The sequence below is a fragment of the Ailuropoda melanoleuca genome, chromosome 16, assembly GCF_002007445.2.
Source record: "Ailuropoda melanoleuca isolate Jingjing chromosome 16, ASM200744v2, whole genome shotgun sequence".
Classification (NCBI taxonomy): domain Eukaryota; kingdom Metazoa; phylum Chordata; class Mammalia; order Carnivora; family Ursidae; genus Ailuropoda; species Ailuropoda melanoleuca.
In genome coordinates, this window is record NC_048233.1 from 72,795,283 (window position 1) to 72,814,207 (window position 18,925).

General features: G+C 55.5%; 1 protein-coding gene across 2 annotated transcripts in view; it reads right to left on the bottom strand.

Annotated features, from left to right (window-relative positions):
• ALX4 (ALX homeobox 4) overlaps nt 1–18,925 on the bottom strand; it is a 43,985-nt gene that overhangs the window by 5,944 nt on the left and 19,116 nt on the right. For both annotated transcript variants that reach the window (XR_004621454.1, XM_034646284.1), the window contains exons 2-3: nt 7,592–7,902; nt 750–878 (exon numbers count right to left, since the gene is read on the bottom strand). Coding sequence is in view for 1 of the 2 variants with exons in the window: in XM_034646284.1 (XP_034502175.1) it covers nt 750–878; nt 7,592–7,902 (440 nt within the window). In the remaining variant the exon portion in view is untranslated. The remainder of the gene's footprint in view (nt 1–749; nt 879–7,591; nt 7,903–18,925) is intronic.

Sequence of the window (18,925 nt, forward strand, 5' to 3'; positions counted from 1 at the left end):
ACCAAGAGGCCCGAGGGGAGGGAACAGTCACCTGTGCCAGGCAGGTTGTGGGCTGTGAGCCGTGGACTCAGCTAGAAAGACATGTCTGCAGGTGCCCCGGAGTCGGCCACGACCCACACTACTTCTCACCCCTTTGCTTCTCACTGAAGACTCCAATGTCGCTAGACCGGGAACAGGTTGACAGCAGGGGACAGAGGAGAGGACAGGACACAGCCACCCGGGAGAGCTGAGAGCTACAGAGTGACCTTTATCTGGCTGTTTATTACAGTGTCCAGTTTTCAGAAGAAACTGAGGCTCAGAGAGCTTGTAGCTTGTCTGACGTGAGAAAGGTCGGGCCAGAGGACAGTCCGTCTTGGGACTCAGACCTCCATGTTCACCATAGTCTTGCCTCAAGCCCCCCAGCTTTCCAGACTTCGCTTTCCTAGGAGACGCTCCGAGTGGCTCGTGAGGGCCTGGGGCCCCTGGTCTTCAGCCTGCCTTGCTTCCAATGCCCACAGCAAAAGGGACAAACATGGCAGAGGAGAAAGCCACCCTCTCTGTCCTGGCCTGCCCCTCCCTACACCCAGCCAAGCCTGGGCCAGCACGTAGGGTAGGCAGAAACGGCCCCGGGCCTCCCACGTTCTGGGACGAACAGGCCCACACCTGCACTGGGCTTGATGAGTCCCATCTGAGGGGGCCTGGGCCCTCCTCTGAGATGCCCATTCCCGGAGCCGAGGGGCTAGAGCTGGCAGCTCGGGGCCGGGACTTACCTGGGCATAATTCTCAGCCCGGGTGAGGAGGGGCAGCTCGTAGGCAGTGGAGAAGTGGGTTCGAACCTGCTGCATCTGTCCAAAACGCTCCCTCTTCCTCCACTTGGCCCTCCGGTTCTGGAACCAGACCTACAGGACAGAGCAGTTGTCATGAGGGTCGAGTGGCACTCGTCATTCCCTGGGGCCCCCACCCATCACAGCACACGGTCTGGGCCGTGGGGCTGCAGGGAAGGGTCTGCCTCAGGCTTTAGCCTCAAGGCTCACCATCTAGAATGATCCGTGCTGAGAGTCGGGAAGGCAAGCTCACCCCCAACTAACCACAGTGTGATCTTGGTCCAGACTTCGTTTTTCCAAGCTTCAGAATCCAGAGCAGACAAGTGTCACACCCACACATCACATCACTGGTCGTCCTAGCGGTCATCTAAGCAACCCCAGCACGGTGTGGCCTGACTTGCCTCAGGCCACGGACTCCTCAGGGGAATCTATCAAAAGCTGTGACCACTTCTCTGAAAGATCATTCTCTAGACACACACACACACACACACACACACACACGAGTCTGGCCGTAATTCTCCACAGGCTCCGTGGTTCCCTGGGGCCTGTCTGGTGGCCCGGAATCAGAATTCCTGCTATCTGAATCCTCTCTGCAGACTTCATGTTGGAAATCTCCCCGCTCGGGCCCCCTGTGCTAAAGGTCCCGTGGAGAACAGGGGCTCAGCTGGGCAGCAGAGGCCTTCAGGGATGGCTTCGTGGAGGGGAGCGGAGGGGAGGGCTGGCCCGAGTGTAGGAACAGAAGGGCACATTCAGGAGACCGCAGGAGGCCACGCTGCCCAGCTGGCAGGCGGTGGCAGAGAAAGACCCATGGATGCAGAGGTCAGATTGTGGGAGGCCTTGATGCCCCGCCGAGGGGTTTGCTCTGGGTGTGGTCAGTAAAGGTGGCCACCGCGAGGTCTCACGCAGAGGCTGGCCTGACTCTGAGCAGCGAAGACCCACCTGTCCCTGAGCAGGGGCAGTGGGGCGTTGGCTGGAGTGGGGCCCTGGTGGGGAGGGTGGTCTCTGAGCCAAGCTTGTGAGCTGTGGTCTCTGACGAATTGGGGGGCTGTTGCCTGCTTTGCAGGAACACTTCTGACAGCCCGAGTACTTTCCCAGGCTTCCTGGGCAAGAGCTGGACTTGGGGCCTGCTCGCCCTGCCCATGACCTGGGATCTGGGGTGGGGGGAGACGGGGGCAGGGACCAGTGGGAGAGGGTGTGAGGACGGGAGGGATCAGCTTCCAGACCAGAAATGGCTCCAGGCTGAGTCAAAGGCAGGCCTCGGAGATCCGCAGAGGGAGGTTTCTGTCAGCGGGCGGCGTCCCTGCCCGCGGACTCCAGGGGCGAGTGGGCGCACGCCAACGGCTCCCCGCCTGCGGCCTCGCTGGGCGCCCCGAGCGCCCCCGGAGGAGGCGGCGGGCAGGGCTCCCGCAGTGCAGCGCGGAGGCTGCTCGCCCTCTCCGGCTTCTAGCTGCGCAGCAGAGCGCCCATCCCAGCGGCGGCACGGCCGCTGGCCTCGGTTTCTGTGTCTGGAAAATGGGCCAATATCTGTACTGCCGTCCTCACGGGGTGGTGCCGCCTCGAACAGCAGGTGAGAGCTGAGAAATGCTGTCCGAGAGTTTGTAGAGTACTTCACACTTGTTTATTTATAGCTCCTGACCTTTCTTGCTGTCTTTTGCTAAAAGGAAAAGAAGCCCGGGTGTGTGTGACTCATGTTAGTGTGGGGAGGGCGGGGGCAGGGAGCGAGTGTGGGGCTGCGCCTCAGTTTCCCTCCCTGGTTCCAGGGATACCTGCGTGTGTGCACGAGCGTCTCACACACACACGCGCGCGTGCGCGTGCTGGCATTGCTTTGAGAGTCATTCTGCCTCCCTGTCTTGAGTCTGGTGTAGGAGAGGCATTGAGCCCCTGCTCCAGAGCCTCCTGGGCCCCCTTTCCTCCAGGGGCTCCTGGGGTCCAGGTCCAGGCCGCCCGCTGAGAGCCAAGGGCGGATCGGGTCTCCTCTCTGCGTCGCTGAAACGGGATCCCCCTTTATCAGTGGCCTGGAATGGGGGCCGGGGGGGGCAGGATGAGAGAATGAATCAGAGGAGCTTGTTTTCATTTCATGTTTAATTTCCTGCAGGCTTAGCTCCGTCTTTCCGCTCCTTCCTCAGCCTCCCAGGGTTTGCTGGGGGGGAAGCCAGGGGGAGGGGAGAAGCCCACTGGAGGCATCAAGATATACGGCTCCATTCTTTCTTCGGGGTGGGGTGGGGGAGAAGGCGAAGAAAAGTGCCTGTGGCCACCACTGTGGGGGGGTTTGCTGGGAGCCCCGGTGGTGGAGGGGGTGGGAGTGGCAGGTGGAGGGGTGCTGGTGGGTGACCCGCAGGCTCTGGACAGCCTGGGGGGGGCACTGCACGGGGCAGGGGGCTGCTGGTCCCAGAAGTGGGAGGAGGAGCAGAGTGGGGGGAGATGGAATGTAGGGGCTGGAGCTGAGTGTGGGGGAGCAGCACTGGGGCTGCTGGGTTATCTGGGAAGACAGCTGAGCAGCGGGGGAGGGCCGCGGAGATAGCGCTGTCTTTGGGATGGGGGTAGAGGGGGCCAGGCCCAGGGCTGTACAGGAGGGTTAAAGACCCAGAGACTTGGGGAGGTGAGGCTGTGGTGTTGGGGAACTGCCCAGGCCCTCCTCCCTTGCCTACAGCCCTGGGCCCTGTTCCTGCACGGGGCTGGAGCTCTCCTGCTAAGTCAGCCCCGAGGCTCTGCAATCTCAAGCCACAAGCCCCCCAGCTTGGGTGGTGGCGGGGCATCCTCACAGCCTGGCCCCTCGGAGCTCCCGGGGGAGGGCCTGGAGAGTAGGTGCGGCTGTCCTTCCATCTCTGACCCCTGGAGCCTGGCGCTCTGAGAGCTCCCCACAGATGCTCTGCGCCTCAGGGCTCTGCGGCCCCAGCCTGTCTCCACAGGACAACCCTGAGGGGGAGAGGGGACCACAAGGTCCAGCCTTCCAGTCTGCATGTCACGCCCCAGGACCACCCCGCTCCCGGCCCACCCTGGCCTGGGCCTGCTCAGCACAGGCCTCTCCCCAAGGAACCAACCGTCTTGGCGGGGGCCTCAGTAACCGCAGCCCATCTGGGGCCAGGGCGGGGTGGCCCAGGGCGGGGAGGCCTCTGTCTTATTGTCTTCAGACACCAGCTGTGGAGATTGGAATCCCAGACAGCAGAGAGGCCCCTGCAGCCCCTGGAGCAGGGCCAAACCCCGAGCTTCTTCCCAGGAAAGGTCCATCTTGGAGCCGCCCACCCCTTCCCTGTCCCCAGCGCTACTATGCCTGGCACCTGGCTTCCCACCAGCTGAGTATGGGCCCCGAACAAACTCAGCAGAGGCAGGCAGGGGGTTCCACCACCACTCCCCCCAAACCTCAGGGCACTGCCAGGCTCGATCCAGAGGTCTGACGCACATGGAGATCCCACCCACCCTGCTGCCTTTATACAAAGAAAAGTCTCAGAACAATATGGCCCATGTCCTGGCAGAGCCAACTGAAGTAAAAGAAACACTGGGCTGGAGCTCCGGAGTCCTGGATTCTAGTCTCAGCCCTGCCACCGAGTCACCGTTCCTGAGTCACCTGACCACAGGTGATTGAGTCTCACCTGTGAGCCTCCTCCTCATTATCAAACCAGAGGACCAGATAGATGCTTCTTTACAGCACTAACATTCTATATTCTTACGATCCTCCCCTTAGATGAGAAGATATGCAACACATCAGCATTTCCCTTTCTGCCTTGGCTGCCGGGAAGCTCAGGGTTGAAATTTATGCTCAGTGGCAACTATGATTCTTAGCCTAGATGTTTGATGGAATTACCTGCCTATTTCATGGCACTGTTCTTGTTTTTAGAGGAAACTAATAAATCTTTAATTGCAGCTGCCTCAACTCCGTTTTTGAAGTAGGCATAAATGGTTGTGCATGCACAGGCCGAGGGAACTTTCTGCTTTGGCTGTGTGATGGCATCTGAAAAAGCTTCTCTATGCCCCCACGTCACTTCCATGGTTTGTCCTGGAAGAGCCATCCTTCTATTGATACTAAATGAATTCTACTCCTAAGCACTCCCATCCACTTGTATGGAAGACACACACACACACACACACACACACACACACACACACACGCTGTGCAGAGGATGGACGGTCGATCCCACACCAACATGGTGCCCATAAGAATGTCCCATAACCGGTTGCCCCACTTCTCCACTGACTCCTTCAGTTCCTCCCAATCCATGGGCTGGGCCGAGGCCAGGTTCTGGGGTTCCTGTCCAGGCTCTGAGGCCTGTGAGGTCACATGGCGGCCCATCCTGATGCAAATAAGATAGTTGGTGTGTGAAAGTTTCTGGAATGACAGGAAAGCCTCAGGTGCCCTGCCTTCCTTCCCCAGCCATTCACCAGGTGCTGGACAGGAAAAAGAGGGGCAGCCTGACCCTGGGAACATGTGGCTAAACAACCCAACTGATCCATTACTTCGGGTACCCGCCATTTCTGGATGGCTGCATGTTTACGGTATATGCTGGTCCTTTCTCACATGATCCACTTTGAATGAAAACGTCTCCGGATGTGTTACAGATGCTCTCCCTTGTTACACAGAACATGGTTGAGACTGAGGAACCTTTTCCTAATGCCTTAGAAGGCTCTGCTGAAGGGCCCTTAGTGAACCGAGGCAGCAGGGGGCGCCCTTGAGGCCTAAGGGTCACTGGTGGCTCTGTCCTGGCCCTGGACCCACTTCTGAGCTGAGCCTAGCCCAGCTGAACTGTGTTGCTTAAAAAAAAAAAAAAAAAACCACCAAGAACTTCTCTTTGCTCTCAAGCTGCTGACTTCCCCAGCCCACTGGAGGGGGAAAAACCACTATCTGACAACATTTTATTTGCCATTTCTAACATGCTCTGGGTGGAAAAGTAGACTGAGTATGACATTCATTTGTGTGAAGCTGAAGCCTGAACTTTAGTGCATGGATTTTGTCTCCTGTGTTTTGGGTACTCAGAGGTCTTTGCTTCCTCTCTGGTTCTTTTCTTGCTGTAACTTCATGCGAAGAGGGAGGACACAACTCTCTGGACAAAGGAGGTCCACCGATCTACAAATATTTATTTTTTGCCCTTGTTGCTCTGAGTTTGGCCTTCTCTAATTGGTAGGAATATAGTAATGAACGATCAGACAATACCTGTCCTCAAGGAACTCACATTATAGTGAGAGGAGACAAACATAAAATAATTTAAGCCAGTCATAAATTCTATAAAGAAGATAAAACAGGACAATGGGGTAGAAGGTGATCTAATTTGCTTGTCTTGTGTTGTGTTGGTTTGGGATAAGTTGGGTTGTGTTGGGTTGAATGTGTTGGTTTGGGTTATGTTGTGTTGGGTTGGGTTCTGTTGGGTTGTGCTGAACCGGGTTGGGTTGGGTTGACCATGGTGTTTAGATTCTGTTGGGTTGTGTTGGGGCTGAGTTCTGTTGGTTCGTGTTGAGCTGTGTTGGGTTGGGTTGACTGTGTTATTTGTGTTCTGTTGGGTTATGTTGTGTTGGCNTTGGCTCTGTTGGTTTGGGTTCTGTTGGGTTGTGTTGGCTGTGTTGGTTTGGGTTATGCTGCATCGGGTTGGGTTCTGTTGGGCTGTGTTGAGCTGTGTTNCTGAGTTCTGTTGGTTCGTGTTGAGCTGTGTTGGGTTGGGTTGACTGTGTTATTTGTGTTCTGTTGGGTTATGTTGTGTTGGCTGTGTTGGTTTGGGTTATGCTGCATTGGGTTGGGTTCTGTTGGACTGTGTTGAGCTGTGTTGGGTTGGGTTGACTGTGTTATTTGTGTTGTGTTGTGTTGGCTGTGTTGGTTTGGGTTATGCTGCATTGGGTTGGGTTCTGTTGGGCTGTGTTGAGCTGTGTTGGGTTGGGTTGACTGTGTTATTTGTGTTGTGTTGTGTTGGCCTGGGTGTTTTGGTGGCTGGATAGTGGTAGGGGGCTACTGCTTTAGCATGGTGGTCAGGAAGACTTCACAAAGGAGCAATATTAATTTGGGAGCTGAAAGATGGAGGAGGAAGCAGCCATGCTGGGCAGAAAGAAGAGCCAGGTTGTTCTCTGTTTCCGCCCATTGGACTGCTGTGGATGTCTTAGGTTTATCCTATTTCCTTCTAAGAGATAGGCCTTCGAGGGCAGAGACCAGTCATTTCCTTTGTGAAAGNTGTTGGGTGTTTTGGTGGCTGGATAGTGGTAGGGGGCTACTGCTTTAGCATGGTGGTCAGGAAGACTTCACAAAGNCTGACTGTGTTATTTGTGTTGTGTTGTGTTGGGCTGGGTGTTTTGGTGGCTGGATAGTGGTAGGGGGCTACTGCTTTAGCATGGTGGTCAGGAAGACTTCACAAAGGAGCAATATTAATTTGGGAGCTGAAAGATGGAGGAGGAAGCAGCCATGCTGGGCAGAAAGAAGAGCCAGGTTGTTCTCTGTTTCCGCCCATTGGACTGCTGTGGATGTCTTAGGTTTATCCTATTTCCTTCTAAGAGATAGGCCTTCGAGGGCAGAGACCAGTCATTTCCTTTGTGAAAGGGCCTGGACACTCACACCACACAGAGCCCAGCAACACAGCTAACAGGGGACCTTCCTTCTTCTGCCCCTGCTCCCACCAGAGCAAGAGGCCTGATACTCAGGTGGATGAAAGCAGACTTGCTGTGGTTGGAGCAGGGGCGTGAGGGGCAGGCTGTCCTTGGACTGAGGTAAAGAAAGCCCTGGTGCTGTTGAGGGACGGTCAGGCAGTCCCATCTTTGGGCACCAGCCTGAGGGCAGGCCCTGCTCTCCCAGCCTCTCCCCAGGCGCCCTCACTGACCTGCACACGGGCCTCGGTGAGGTCTGTCCTCATGGCCAGCTGCTCCCGGGCATACACGTCGGGGTAGTGGGTCTTCTGAAAGACCTTCTCCAGTTCCTCCAGCTGGTAGCTGGTGAAGGTCGTCCGGTTCCTCCGCTTCTTGCCCTTGTTGCTCTCGGAGTCGGCCTTCTCCAGCGGGCTGGGGAGGTCGGCACTGGCCCGGTCCTGGGGCCCCTTCACTCCAGCCTCCTTCACACTGAGGTAGCTGCTGTCCATCCCCACGGTGTCAGAGTCAGGCGGTAACTCTGGCTCGCCCAGAGAGCTCTCTTTGGCTGAGGGGGAGGAAACAAGGTCATAAACCAATGACTGAACCAAGCACGAGAGGAGGGAGGGACAGAAAGAGCCCTCCCCTTCCATTCCCCCGTCAGCATCACACTGGATGCGAGGTCAGGAGGCCCCGGTTCTAATCCTGACTTGCCATTAACATGCTGTGTGACCTTGGGCAAGTCTGCTTCCTTCTCTGAGCCTCTTTGCCATCATCTCAGAATGGACCCCATTCGGCACCAACGTAATATGACTCTGGATCAGCCAGTCTGATCTCTCGGACCCTTAATCTCTGCCCCCACTCACCCTGGGCTCCTCCCTCTGGAAGGATCTCCTTTGCCAGAACTTCTGCTTTGGGCCTGGGGAATGCTGAGCCAGTGCCTCAGACTCCCAGGGGAAGGGAAAGCTAATTCAGCAGCCACGTCTGGCCCGACAGGGCAGGGGCAGGGAGGAGGCCAGCGTCGAGGCAGACAGGAACGCCCTTCCTATCCAGGCCTGGGCCCGTTTGGGCTCAATAGGAGCTGCAGATATCAAAGAATCCAGCATGAAGGGTCACACCCCTTGCCCTCCACAGGCTTCACCTACCGTCCATGCAGTAAGTGGCACATTTACTAAGGAAGCTGGGCGGGCACCTGCACCCCCAGGGTGCTGACACGTGTGCCCCAGGAGAGTCACACTAAGATGGCGGCCTGGGCCCCACAGCCACCGCCATCGGCCAGGACGGGGCTCTGCTGGTTGGTTCCTAGATGCCCAGATCTGGGAAGGACCGGCGGATCTATGGAAGTCAGGGATGAGAAGGTAGAGGCCAGCAGGGGGACAGTGGGGCAGGGAGTGACTTGTCCACACCCCAGTGTTCCAGTTAGCACCCTGGGCAAACCCACTTGCCTCAGAGTCAAGGTTAGAGTGTGGCCTCTGGAGCCAGTGGACGGTATGACTCCCACATGTACCTCGCTTCACCTGTGTACTTGGGACAGTTCATTTAACCTCTTCGTGCCTCAGTTTCCCCCTCTATAAAATGGGGATGAAGATACTTGTAGGCTCTTCCTCCCGGGGTACTGTGGGGTTAAGGAGGCCAGCAGGCAAAGCCCTCAGCACAATGCCGGCTACGTAGGTTTCCACCCGTGTTGGTGTCCCCAGTGCTGGTGCGGACTCGGGAGCTGCAGAGGGCTCCGACCCCGGGAAGTCTTCCCAGCAGGCGGGCCCTGCCCCGAGCATCTGGGTGCAGGAACAGGTGCAGGCGTGGGCCTGGCGTCTGGAGACGGGTGTGAGCCCTGCTCTGCGCTGCACTCCCCAGCCCGAGGGTAGGGTGCCTCCGCCAGCACAGATGATTTGTAAGGCTTCTGGGGAGCACCGGAGACGGCATGCACACGTACAAGCATGACCGTCGCAAGCACGCGTGTTCGGTGTGAGCACCTCTTCTGGGAACAGGTCCACGCGGAGGGCACGAAGTGCCGGGACAATGCCTCTGGCTCGGGTTCCCCTACTCCGTCTGCATCCTGGGGGCCAAGGCCTCGGGCTGGCTCTCCTCCCTAGCTTTCCGTGTGCCCTGGGGAGGATCGAGGGACAGCTGCCTGTCATCCCCACCTCTCTCTCCAAGGCCCCGATGAAGGCGGTGGGGTGAGTGCCTGGAGCTGACCTGCAGGGGGCATTGGGAGGCCATGTGTGGGGGCTACTGACTATGCTGATGCCACAGCGGGGGGGGGGTGGCCCCCAAGCATCACGCAGGACACCCACGTGAGTCTGGGCACACGCAGACCGCCGTGGCTTTGGTGACAACACTATGCAAACTGCAGCTGGCAGTGGGGCCCAGAGCTTTCAGCAAAGATATTTATCTTGCTGGCAGACAAGCAAGTTTTATGTTTTGGGTTTTTTTAAAGAGAAGAAATCCCACCCAGCCTCACCAAAAATAAACATCTCTGTTATGCAATTTCCTGGAGGCCAGACTGGGGGGCAGCCCCTGCCCCTCCTGCCCCCGCACTGATCTCCAGGCCCCATCCCATGACCCCAAGGACCCTTCGAGTGTCCTCTGGCATCCGGCCTGGGATTGGGACCACCCCGCACAGCAACAGGGGCCAGGCTGCACCGGGAGCTCCATGTTCCAGAGACCGAGGGTTGTAGAGACCAGCCCAAGCTCCGAGTTTTAACTGGGGGGAAACTCACACCAGAGAGAGCAGGGAACGTGTGCTCATTAGTGACAAAGCCTGGCCTCTAGCCCCTGGGTCCATCCTCTACTCCTACCCTGTGGGTTTGGGGCCTCTTCCCAGGGAGAGAGGGGTGGGGGCAGAGGAAGGCAGGGAGCTCACATAATCGAGGAGTCCTGCTTTGGTCCTCCTGGGGGCAGGAGGAGAAGCGTCTGAGGATGAGGAGGGATGCCCCTCAGTGGACACCTAGCTCTAGGCTTAGCCGGTGGGGAGGCAGCAGAACATCCAGGCTTCTATGGCGAGAGGTAAGAATCCAGTTTCTCAAACCTACAACCACCCATGGAGATGGAGCGAGTGGGGGAGAAATGGGGAGACAGCCCACGGTGCGCAAAGACCACCGGACCAAGAGCTGGGAGATATACTCTCGGTCCCGGCTCGACCATGGTCTGCCCGTGACCTCAGATGACTCTTCACGTCCCAGAGCCTCATCTGCTGCTGCAGCAGCCGTGACCCATGTGGGGGGGGGGGGGCAGGCAGGGCTGTATCACTGCTTCGGCCCAGTGGAGTGTCCCTCCTGCCTTAGTCACCACTGGGCCTTCCCTGAGGATCTGGAGCGGAGAGAAGAGGGGAGCAGGATGGGGGTCGGTCTGTGTCCAGGCAAACCTCGGCCAACTGGGAAGCCTTAGAGACAGAAGGGGTTCTGGCAAAGTGACGCTTCCTGCTCCTCAAAGGTCATTTTGCTTTAAATCAGGAGGCTAGGTCTCTAATTTAGATGCCAAAGAACAATTCCCCAAGGTCCCATGGCCCACCCGACCGGTCAGAACGACAAGCCAGGCTCTTACAGGCACTGAGTCCGAGGATCCCAGACTTGATGCGGGGGGGGGGGGGTTATTTCAAACTCCTTCCACCCTGCAGCTTCTCCTGCAAGTGGGGCCATGCGGGCTGTGGGGACAGAGAGCTCACTGCCGTCAGGACAGCTGGGCCCTGCATCCTGCGCTCCAGCCCGTCTGTCTCTTAGAGGTACAGCTCCCTGGTCCTGACTCCAACTCTCCAGGGCCCTTTCCCGAGACGGTCACCACACCTCCCGGAGTCTTCCGTCCTGTCTAAACAGCTGGGGTTCCCACCGCTGTTCCTCAGGTGGCCCCAGGTTTAACAAGACTGACACAGGGGGCTGCCAGGGACGGGCTGCGTGATGGTGCTGGGCCCTGGGCAAAGCCAGCAGTTTGCTCTCCTACTGAACGATCCTGAGGAGCTGGCTGGAGATTCAGTTGGGTGGCCCGAGGCCTGGGTGCTTGGTCAGGATCCAGTTTGCCCTGCAGGGCCCCCCTCAACAAGACAGCTGCTGAAAACAGAGGAGCCCACAACTCATGCTGAACTACTCTTCACCAAAGGTTATCACTGACCCCCCTTGTCTCCCTCACCTGCATCTGCGGCCACATGCCTGGAATGCCCTCCTTTCCAGCTGATCTCCAAGATCCAGTCAAGCACCAGCTCCTCCAGGAAGTCCTCCCAGACTGCAACAACCATACAGACCCCTTTGTTCTCTGCTCAGCCTCTCCAGTTACTGCCTGTGTTTCTGACTAGTATATAATTAAGCCCCGAGTGTCCATTTCTTCCTATACCACATCAGTTCCCCGAGGGTTGGAAGCTCACGTCGTGGACCCTGGGCTTAGCCCAGGATGAGGCAGGTGGCAGACGTGCGGTGAGAAGTTGCTGAAGAATAAGTGAACAATTTCTGACAACCAAATACTACTGAGCTCTCACTCTTCGTGTGCCTACTGTGTGCCGGCTACACGCTCTAGAGCTCCCTGCAGGAAGTGTTTGTTGAACCAATGAATGAACCAATTCATCCCGCTGGACAAGGAGGAGACAGGTGGATAGGATCCGTGAGAACGAGGCTCGCCTGCCCGAACACCTCCGTGAGCGGCTGGCAGCGGAAGCAGCAGGAGGAGACGAGTTGGCCGAAGGGGACAGGACCAACATAGACAGTGAAGATGTCTCCAGGTGGGGGCAGGAGGGAAACAGGGAGCATCAGGGAAGCAGACAGAGAAGCAAAGGGATGGGATTTGTGGAAGGGGCTCTAGAATGTAGATGTCCAGGGAACCCAGTCCAAGATCTGCCAGGAGCCAGCTCCATACCCACCATGATGCTACAATGGGGTAAAGGCCACGGGGGTCCCTCCACTCGCCCTGCTTCTGGGCCAGGCTTCTTCAGGGACAAGAGCACGGTGCTGCCTGATGCTGAGCCGCTACAGAGTCCCCCTGGGCCAGGCCACCTGCCTGCAGGTCTGGCTTCTGCCCTGACCCTCCTTCCATATGGACTCCGGACGGCCGATGCCCCTCTCACAGTGTGGAGAGTCCCCGAGATGGCTCCATCCTGGTCTCTGCGGCCCAAGACAACGTCATCCCGATCTGCAGCTTCCCATGGAATGTCTTGAGGTGGATATAAACCCCAGACGGCCCAGAGGACTCAAGTAATGTGTGTACATAAAACATCCAGCGTGATCAATGGCTGCCCTCCAAAGGTCTGCGCGCAGCGGCAGCCATGATGGTGCGGCCTGCCCGTCCAACAGCCCTAGGTAAGCATTTCCATCAGCCACTTCTGATGAGTGGAAGCATTTGGTTCGAGGATATATTCTGAATCAGGAGCCACAGAAGGACCTCCAACCTCTGCCTGAACTCTGAGGAATACAAGAGATGGAAAACCTTTCTTCCTTCCCTTCCCCTCTGCTTGTCCTGGTTCAACCCAATGACGTCGCTCTAACCTAGTCTAACCCTTTTTTGATACGAAAGCCCTTGAGAGGTTTCTGAAGGTGACTGCGATTTTTTTTTATGACTGTGATTTCCAGAGTGTGCACTTTTGAAGCAGGGAGTGTGCCGGAGGCCTCTGTGTGCACGGATGTGCGCCCGCGGGCATGGGGCACAAGCCTGCAGTTGCGAATGGGTGTTTGGAACACATGTGCGGTTGCCTGGGGAGAGGTCTGCAGAGCGAGCAGGCCTGCGGGGTTGAGTGCAGGCCCACAAGTAGGGTGTGTGCGGCTGTGTCCGGGCATTTGTGCCCGTGAGCATGACTCTGCAGGTACACGTAGGTGAGTACAGACATGGCAGGTAGGGGTGTGTGTGTGTGTGTGTGTGTGTGTGTGTGTGTGTATGGTTGTGCACGGGCCCGAGCATATGGAGTGTATGTCTAAGGGGTCTGAGTAATCGTATCCTCCATGGTTTTGATTACATCTATTTTTCCTCCAAACATCTGCTTTGTGGGGGACATGCCGCTTGCTCTGTTCTCGGGTGAGCTGGCCTCGCACACCCTGTGGCAGAGTGCACAGCGGCCGATGTAATCTCCTTAAACAAAACAGGCCAGCGTGAGGCCCTTTCATGCTATTTAAAGGGCACCGACTAAACCCACTGCTGTCCAAACAGTCATGTGGGGGTAGGGGCGAAGGTGAAAGGTTAGCCATTGATCACGTCCCCGGCCCACCTCCTCGGCCCCTGGGCTCTGTGCAGAGCTCAGCCTGGACGTCCCTGGTTCAGCTCCAGGCCCAATAGCTAATGCCAAAGGGGCAGCAGTAACTGGGGAGACATTGCAGCGAACGTGGTCTCACCCGGTGGAGGCAGACCGGCTCCCTGCCCTCGGGGAGCTGCCGATCTGCAGAAGAAAGTGGGAGGGGGAAGCTTGGGTGCTCGGCCGGCTGCCCACAGGTGGCGTCACCCCGCTCACGCATGCAAGCTCTGAACATGCCTTTTATAACACAGAAAGTCCGAGACACTGTCACAGACCACAGGAGGCTAAGGAGACCTGTGGACCACAGACGGTGTGCTGGATCGGGTCCTGGAACAGTAAACGGACATCAGGGAAAAAACTAGTGACCTCTGAATAAAGGGTGGGGTTTAGTTAACAGTAATGCAAAAGGTCAAAAAGGGGGTAAAACATGTAAATAGACACTTCACCCAAAAAGGCCTACAGGCAGCAAAACATGAAAACACGGTCGACCAGTTATCCAGCACGGAAATGCAAACTACAAGCCCTGTGAGATAGCCCCACGCACCAATTGCCACGGAAGTGAAAACCCTGACAGCACCGGCTGATGACAAGGACACGGAGCCCCAGAAAATCTCCCACATCGCTGGTGGGAAAACAGAGCAGCGGTTCTATAATTAAACACACACTCCCCACGTGACCCAGCAACACCGCTGCGAGGCATTGGCCCGGGAGACACAAAGACTGATTCCCAGGGGAGAAACACCAAACCTGTGGGCAAATGCTCACAGTGACTTTGGTCAGAATCACCCCCAAACTGGAAACAACCCAAATGTCCTCTAACAGGTGAATGGATAAGCAACCTGGAACGGCCATGCGAGGGGATACGACTCAGAGATAAAAGGAATGAGCTATGTCGCAGAAGATGGCAGGAATAACTCTCACAAGCAGCTATGGTCTGTAAAAGAAGCCAGACTCAAAATCTGCATATGTATGACTCCGCTTATTTATCACAGGACATCCTGGGAAAGACAGCAGCAGCAGGATGGAGAACAGATCCCTGGTTGCCAGGGGCTGGGGAGGGGGACCTATCCTGCACCCCAGTTGCAGTGGCGAGTACCGGAATCTGCACAGGACTGTGTTAAGATCCATGAAACTACACACCCCTCCCCAAATTTTAATTTTGCAGCACATTATTTTAAAAATGAAAGACACGTAAACTATAGAGAAAGTACAAAATTGCGTTTCACTATATTACAGGAAAACAAACTAATAAAAAATTTGTTTATCTTCACCCAGAAATCCCACTTCCAGGAATTTATCCTAAAGGAATCATTATGGATGGGCACAAAGAATTTGCTAGAGAGAAAGTTCATCATGGCATCATTATATAGAAAAACCAAAAAGAACCAAAATATCCAGTAATAGGAGATTGGTTAAATAAAAGATATTTCCATAAGTATAAGAGCCTTCCTGATATTCTTTTTTCCGCAAACTGTTAACTTTCTTGGCCTTTAGAACACATTATTATGTATTTGTTGGGGATTTTTTTCCTGTTTTGCTTATTGTCTCTCTCTGCCTTCCATAAAACGGGGAGTATATCTGAATGTATTTGCTTTGTCTGCCCCTGTCTAATGCCTACTGTTGTGGCTGGCACGCAGTAGGTGTTCAGGAAACATTTGATGAGCAAATGAATGAAACCGTTATTATAAAAGAGTAGCATTTTAGTATCTGGAAGGACGTTCGTGTTATAGTAAGTAAATGTCATCTTTAAAAAAAGTGGAGAAGGGGTAGAGTGTCTGTCCTTAGAAAATTCTAGAAGTTTCCAGAGGTGGGAATACAGGTATATGGGTTGATTTTGTTCCTTTTTTTAATTTTTCCTGGTCTGAATTAATTTTTTATTTGTCCTACCATGAACAAGAATTGCTTTTATCAGTTTAAAATACTATTTGAAAGCAGCGATTAGAATCTGGAATGATGACTGCTTTGGTAGGGTGCTGGACTCTGCTATGAAGTTTTTTGGGAGGTAGGAGATGAACACCAACAGGGGCGGGGTGGAGGAAGGGTAGGGATGCTTCAGAGAAAGGCCCTTGTGTGGTGGGGATTGACCGCTGTCCTCACAAACTGGGCTCCCTATGATTCCGAGTTCTCTTGGGTACTGGAGGCTTCCAGACCACAGGCTTAAGTTCACCTCCTAATGGGTTTCTCTGCCTTCAGGCCCACCACCCTCAAATACAACCAGACGCACACATCTGATTGTATCGTGACCTTCCCTAAAGGCTTTCACCGGTTCCCAGAGCTCTCACTGGGATCGCCAGATAAAATACAGGGTGCTCGGTTAAATGAGAATTTCAGAGAAACAATGAATAATTTTTAGTGTAAGTATGTCCTAAAGATTGCATGGAAATACTGAGCTGACAGTAAAAGTTTTTCATTGTTTATTTGACATTCAAATTTAACTGAGCATTCTGGGTTTATTGTTAGGGTTTTTTGTTTGTTGTTTGTTTGGTTTGCTAAATCTTCCAGCCCCACAAATCAGGCTTACTGTGGCATGCATGAGTCCCCAGGCAGGACTGACCCCCCGCCTGCCTCAGCGACTCATCCTCCCCCCACCACCCTCCACCTCGCTTCTAGTCCCTTCTAGTCCCACCAAGCTGCTTTCACCCCCCCAGAGCACCACATGAATATAATAGTTATCTATGTTCCACATGGAAAAATGTTAAAGATCAATCAGCTAAGTGAAGACAAGCCAAGAGAAGAATACGATAACATATACACACCCACACCCGCGGGGACACGTTTTCTCACACCCCCTTCTTTTAAAACCTAATACTCTGTCCTGGACATCTTTCCATGCTGTTCTCAATTCTTCCATCCCACTGTTTGTAATGGCTTCATAGGACTGCACCACAGGGAGCAACGCTACACCATGGTGATGACGTTAGAAGCAGCTCCAAGAACTAGACAACCTGGATTAGGTCATGTTCACACTGGAAGGTCTCTGATACACACGGCCAGCCTGCCTTCCAGAGCCCTGACACTCCCCTCAGCTACCAGCTGCCCGCCTGCTTCAGGACCAGGGCTGTCCTAGCGTGTTAAAAATCTTTGCCAGTGTGATAAATGAAAGGGAGCTCTTGTTTGAATTTACGTTTTTATTACTAGCGAAGTTGAATCTTTCCTTTGTTAGGTTCCTTCTGTGGATTGCTTTTACTGGAGTCCCAGGTTCGGTGCAAGGATGTCCCCTTCTCCCTACCTGACCCTGGGGCTGGGCTTACCTCTTGAATACTGAATTTCTTGCTTTCAAGTGCTTGTGTTAGGGCCTGCCCCCCACTCGAGTGTGAGCTGTTCAGAGCAGAGCCTCCCTGACGTACCCCTGGGCCCTGGGCCGGGCCTGGCCTCCTTCTGCCTTTGGGAGCTCTGTACGTCCTGCTGGGGGTGACCCAGGGCCCCTGTAGGGAGGGGACCCAGGCCACAGGGCTGGGCTCCAGATCCAGGAAGGCCTTGGTCCCTTGGTCCACACTGCTGCATGGGGTTGCTGTGGCAGGGGGGTGGGAAAGAGGGCTCGAAAGCCCCACTAGCCACAGGGCAGGGCAGAAAGGACCACAGGACCCGATGCCGCTATGGCCCTTCCCAGAACTTCTGGCTTCTCTGTGTCCTCGTGTCAACAAGGACAGGGAGTGGGGAAGGGGTTATGGAGGGGCACAGTTCCTGTGGGAAGCCACAGTCAAGGAGGAGTCACCAGGCCCTGGGGCACGATGCTCAACCACAAGGCGAGTTCCCCGGTCCACTGCCTGCTTGAAGGTTCTAGAGCCCACTCCCCGCTGGCTGGGACCAAGGCTGCAGTTGCTTGTCTTGCCACCAGGAGGCACTGCAGTCCCAGTGAAGTTCCTTAGGGTGGAAGGTGGTCCCCAGGGCCCCAAGCCTTCATGAGGTGTCTAGAAGTCTGCTGGAAGACCAAGGCCCAAGCTGGGACGGTTCACCAGACGAGCAGCTATCCAGCCCTACTATGTGTCTGCCACTGTCGTAGCACCCCAAGGGACACGGAGACGATGGGTGCCTGTCCTTCCCCACAGAGCCCATTCCTCCTTCAGCTCTGCTGGTTTTCACAGACTTGACTGATTTCAGCACCCCCCCAGAATTCCCACACGGCGGCTCTCCTGAGCGTCCTCACTCCACGGGCGGGCAAACTGAGGCTCAGAGGGACTCGCTGAATGTCACCAGTGGCAGTTTATTCCCCAAAGTCACTCCCTTCGTGGAGACCCTGCGGAATCCCAGGTCGCCCAGCTGCTTGCAAAGGAGCCATATAGACGCCCCCCAGCACCCCCAGGGGTGCTTCTTATGGCGCTGGCAGATCTGCCACCTCCTCCTCTGTGGGGTCTTCGCGGGGGGGGAAGGCCTCAGCAGAAGCAGGGGCCATGGTCCCCCGCTGTTGCTCTTACCCCCACCCAGAAGCTCTCCGTTCTTCCCACACGGGCTGAGCGGTGGGCTTCTTCTGGTCCGGAGGATGGAGGGGGCTTCCCAGAGCCGAGGAAGGTAAAGGAACTGTCAGTGCGCTCTCACTAAAAGCCAGCGACCTTGTGCTTGACCCCGGGCCCAGGACACCCAGGACGCCCAGGGAAATGTGCCCGGACACGGAGGCTGGTGGGAGTAAATGGCTTTTGTAAGAACCAACAAGGGGTCGGAGGCAGAGCTAAGCTTCAAACCCCCAGCCCGGGGCATTTTCTCTGCAGGGCCGGGACCACGGGGCAGCCGGGACACAGGGTCAAGATGAAGGAACAAGATGGGGAGTCCCAGGAAGTCGCTCCTCTCAGCTGCCTCTACGGCGGCCCCAGCGTGTCGTGCCTTCAGCATCGAGGATCTGGGACCTCCAATGGAGACCCATGCCTTTTCTCAGGACTTAGGTTTCGGGGTCTCCTCCATCCCCTAGCTTGCACTCCATTAACTCCCTCCCCAGCACTGCGTCTTGTTTTGTGTTCATGCTCTGCTAAATACAGAAGGGTTTCAGAGGAAGAAGGTATGTGCGTGCAACTCACTTTTAAACAGTGCAGGACACAACACGGATGTGTGTGTATATACATCAGCACACGTACGTACGCCCAGAGAGCCTGCACGAAGGGTGGAGAAGCACACAAATCGGTAAGACGTTAACATCCGGGGACTGGGAGCTTGGGGACCTGGGAATTCCTTATACTCTGCTTGCAACTTTTCTCGAAGCCTAAAACTGTGTCCAAATACAAAACTTTAAAAAAGAAGTAGTATGTGGATAATGCTGCCTCGTGCATTTGAACGTTGCTAAGAGAGTAGATCTCAGAAGTTCTCATCCCAAGAGAAAACCTGATTGTACTACCGAAGGTGACAGATGCTAGCGAGACTTACCGTGGTGACCATTGCTCAACACATCCGAATAGCAGAC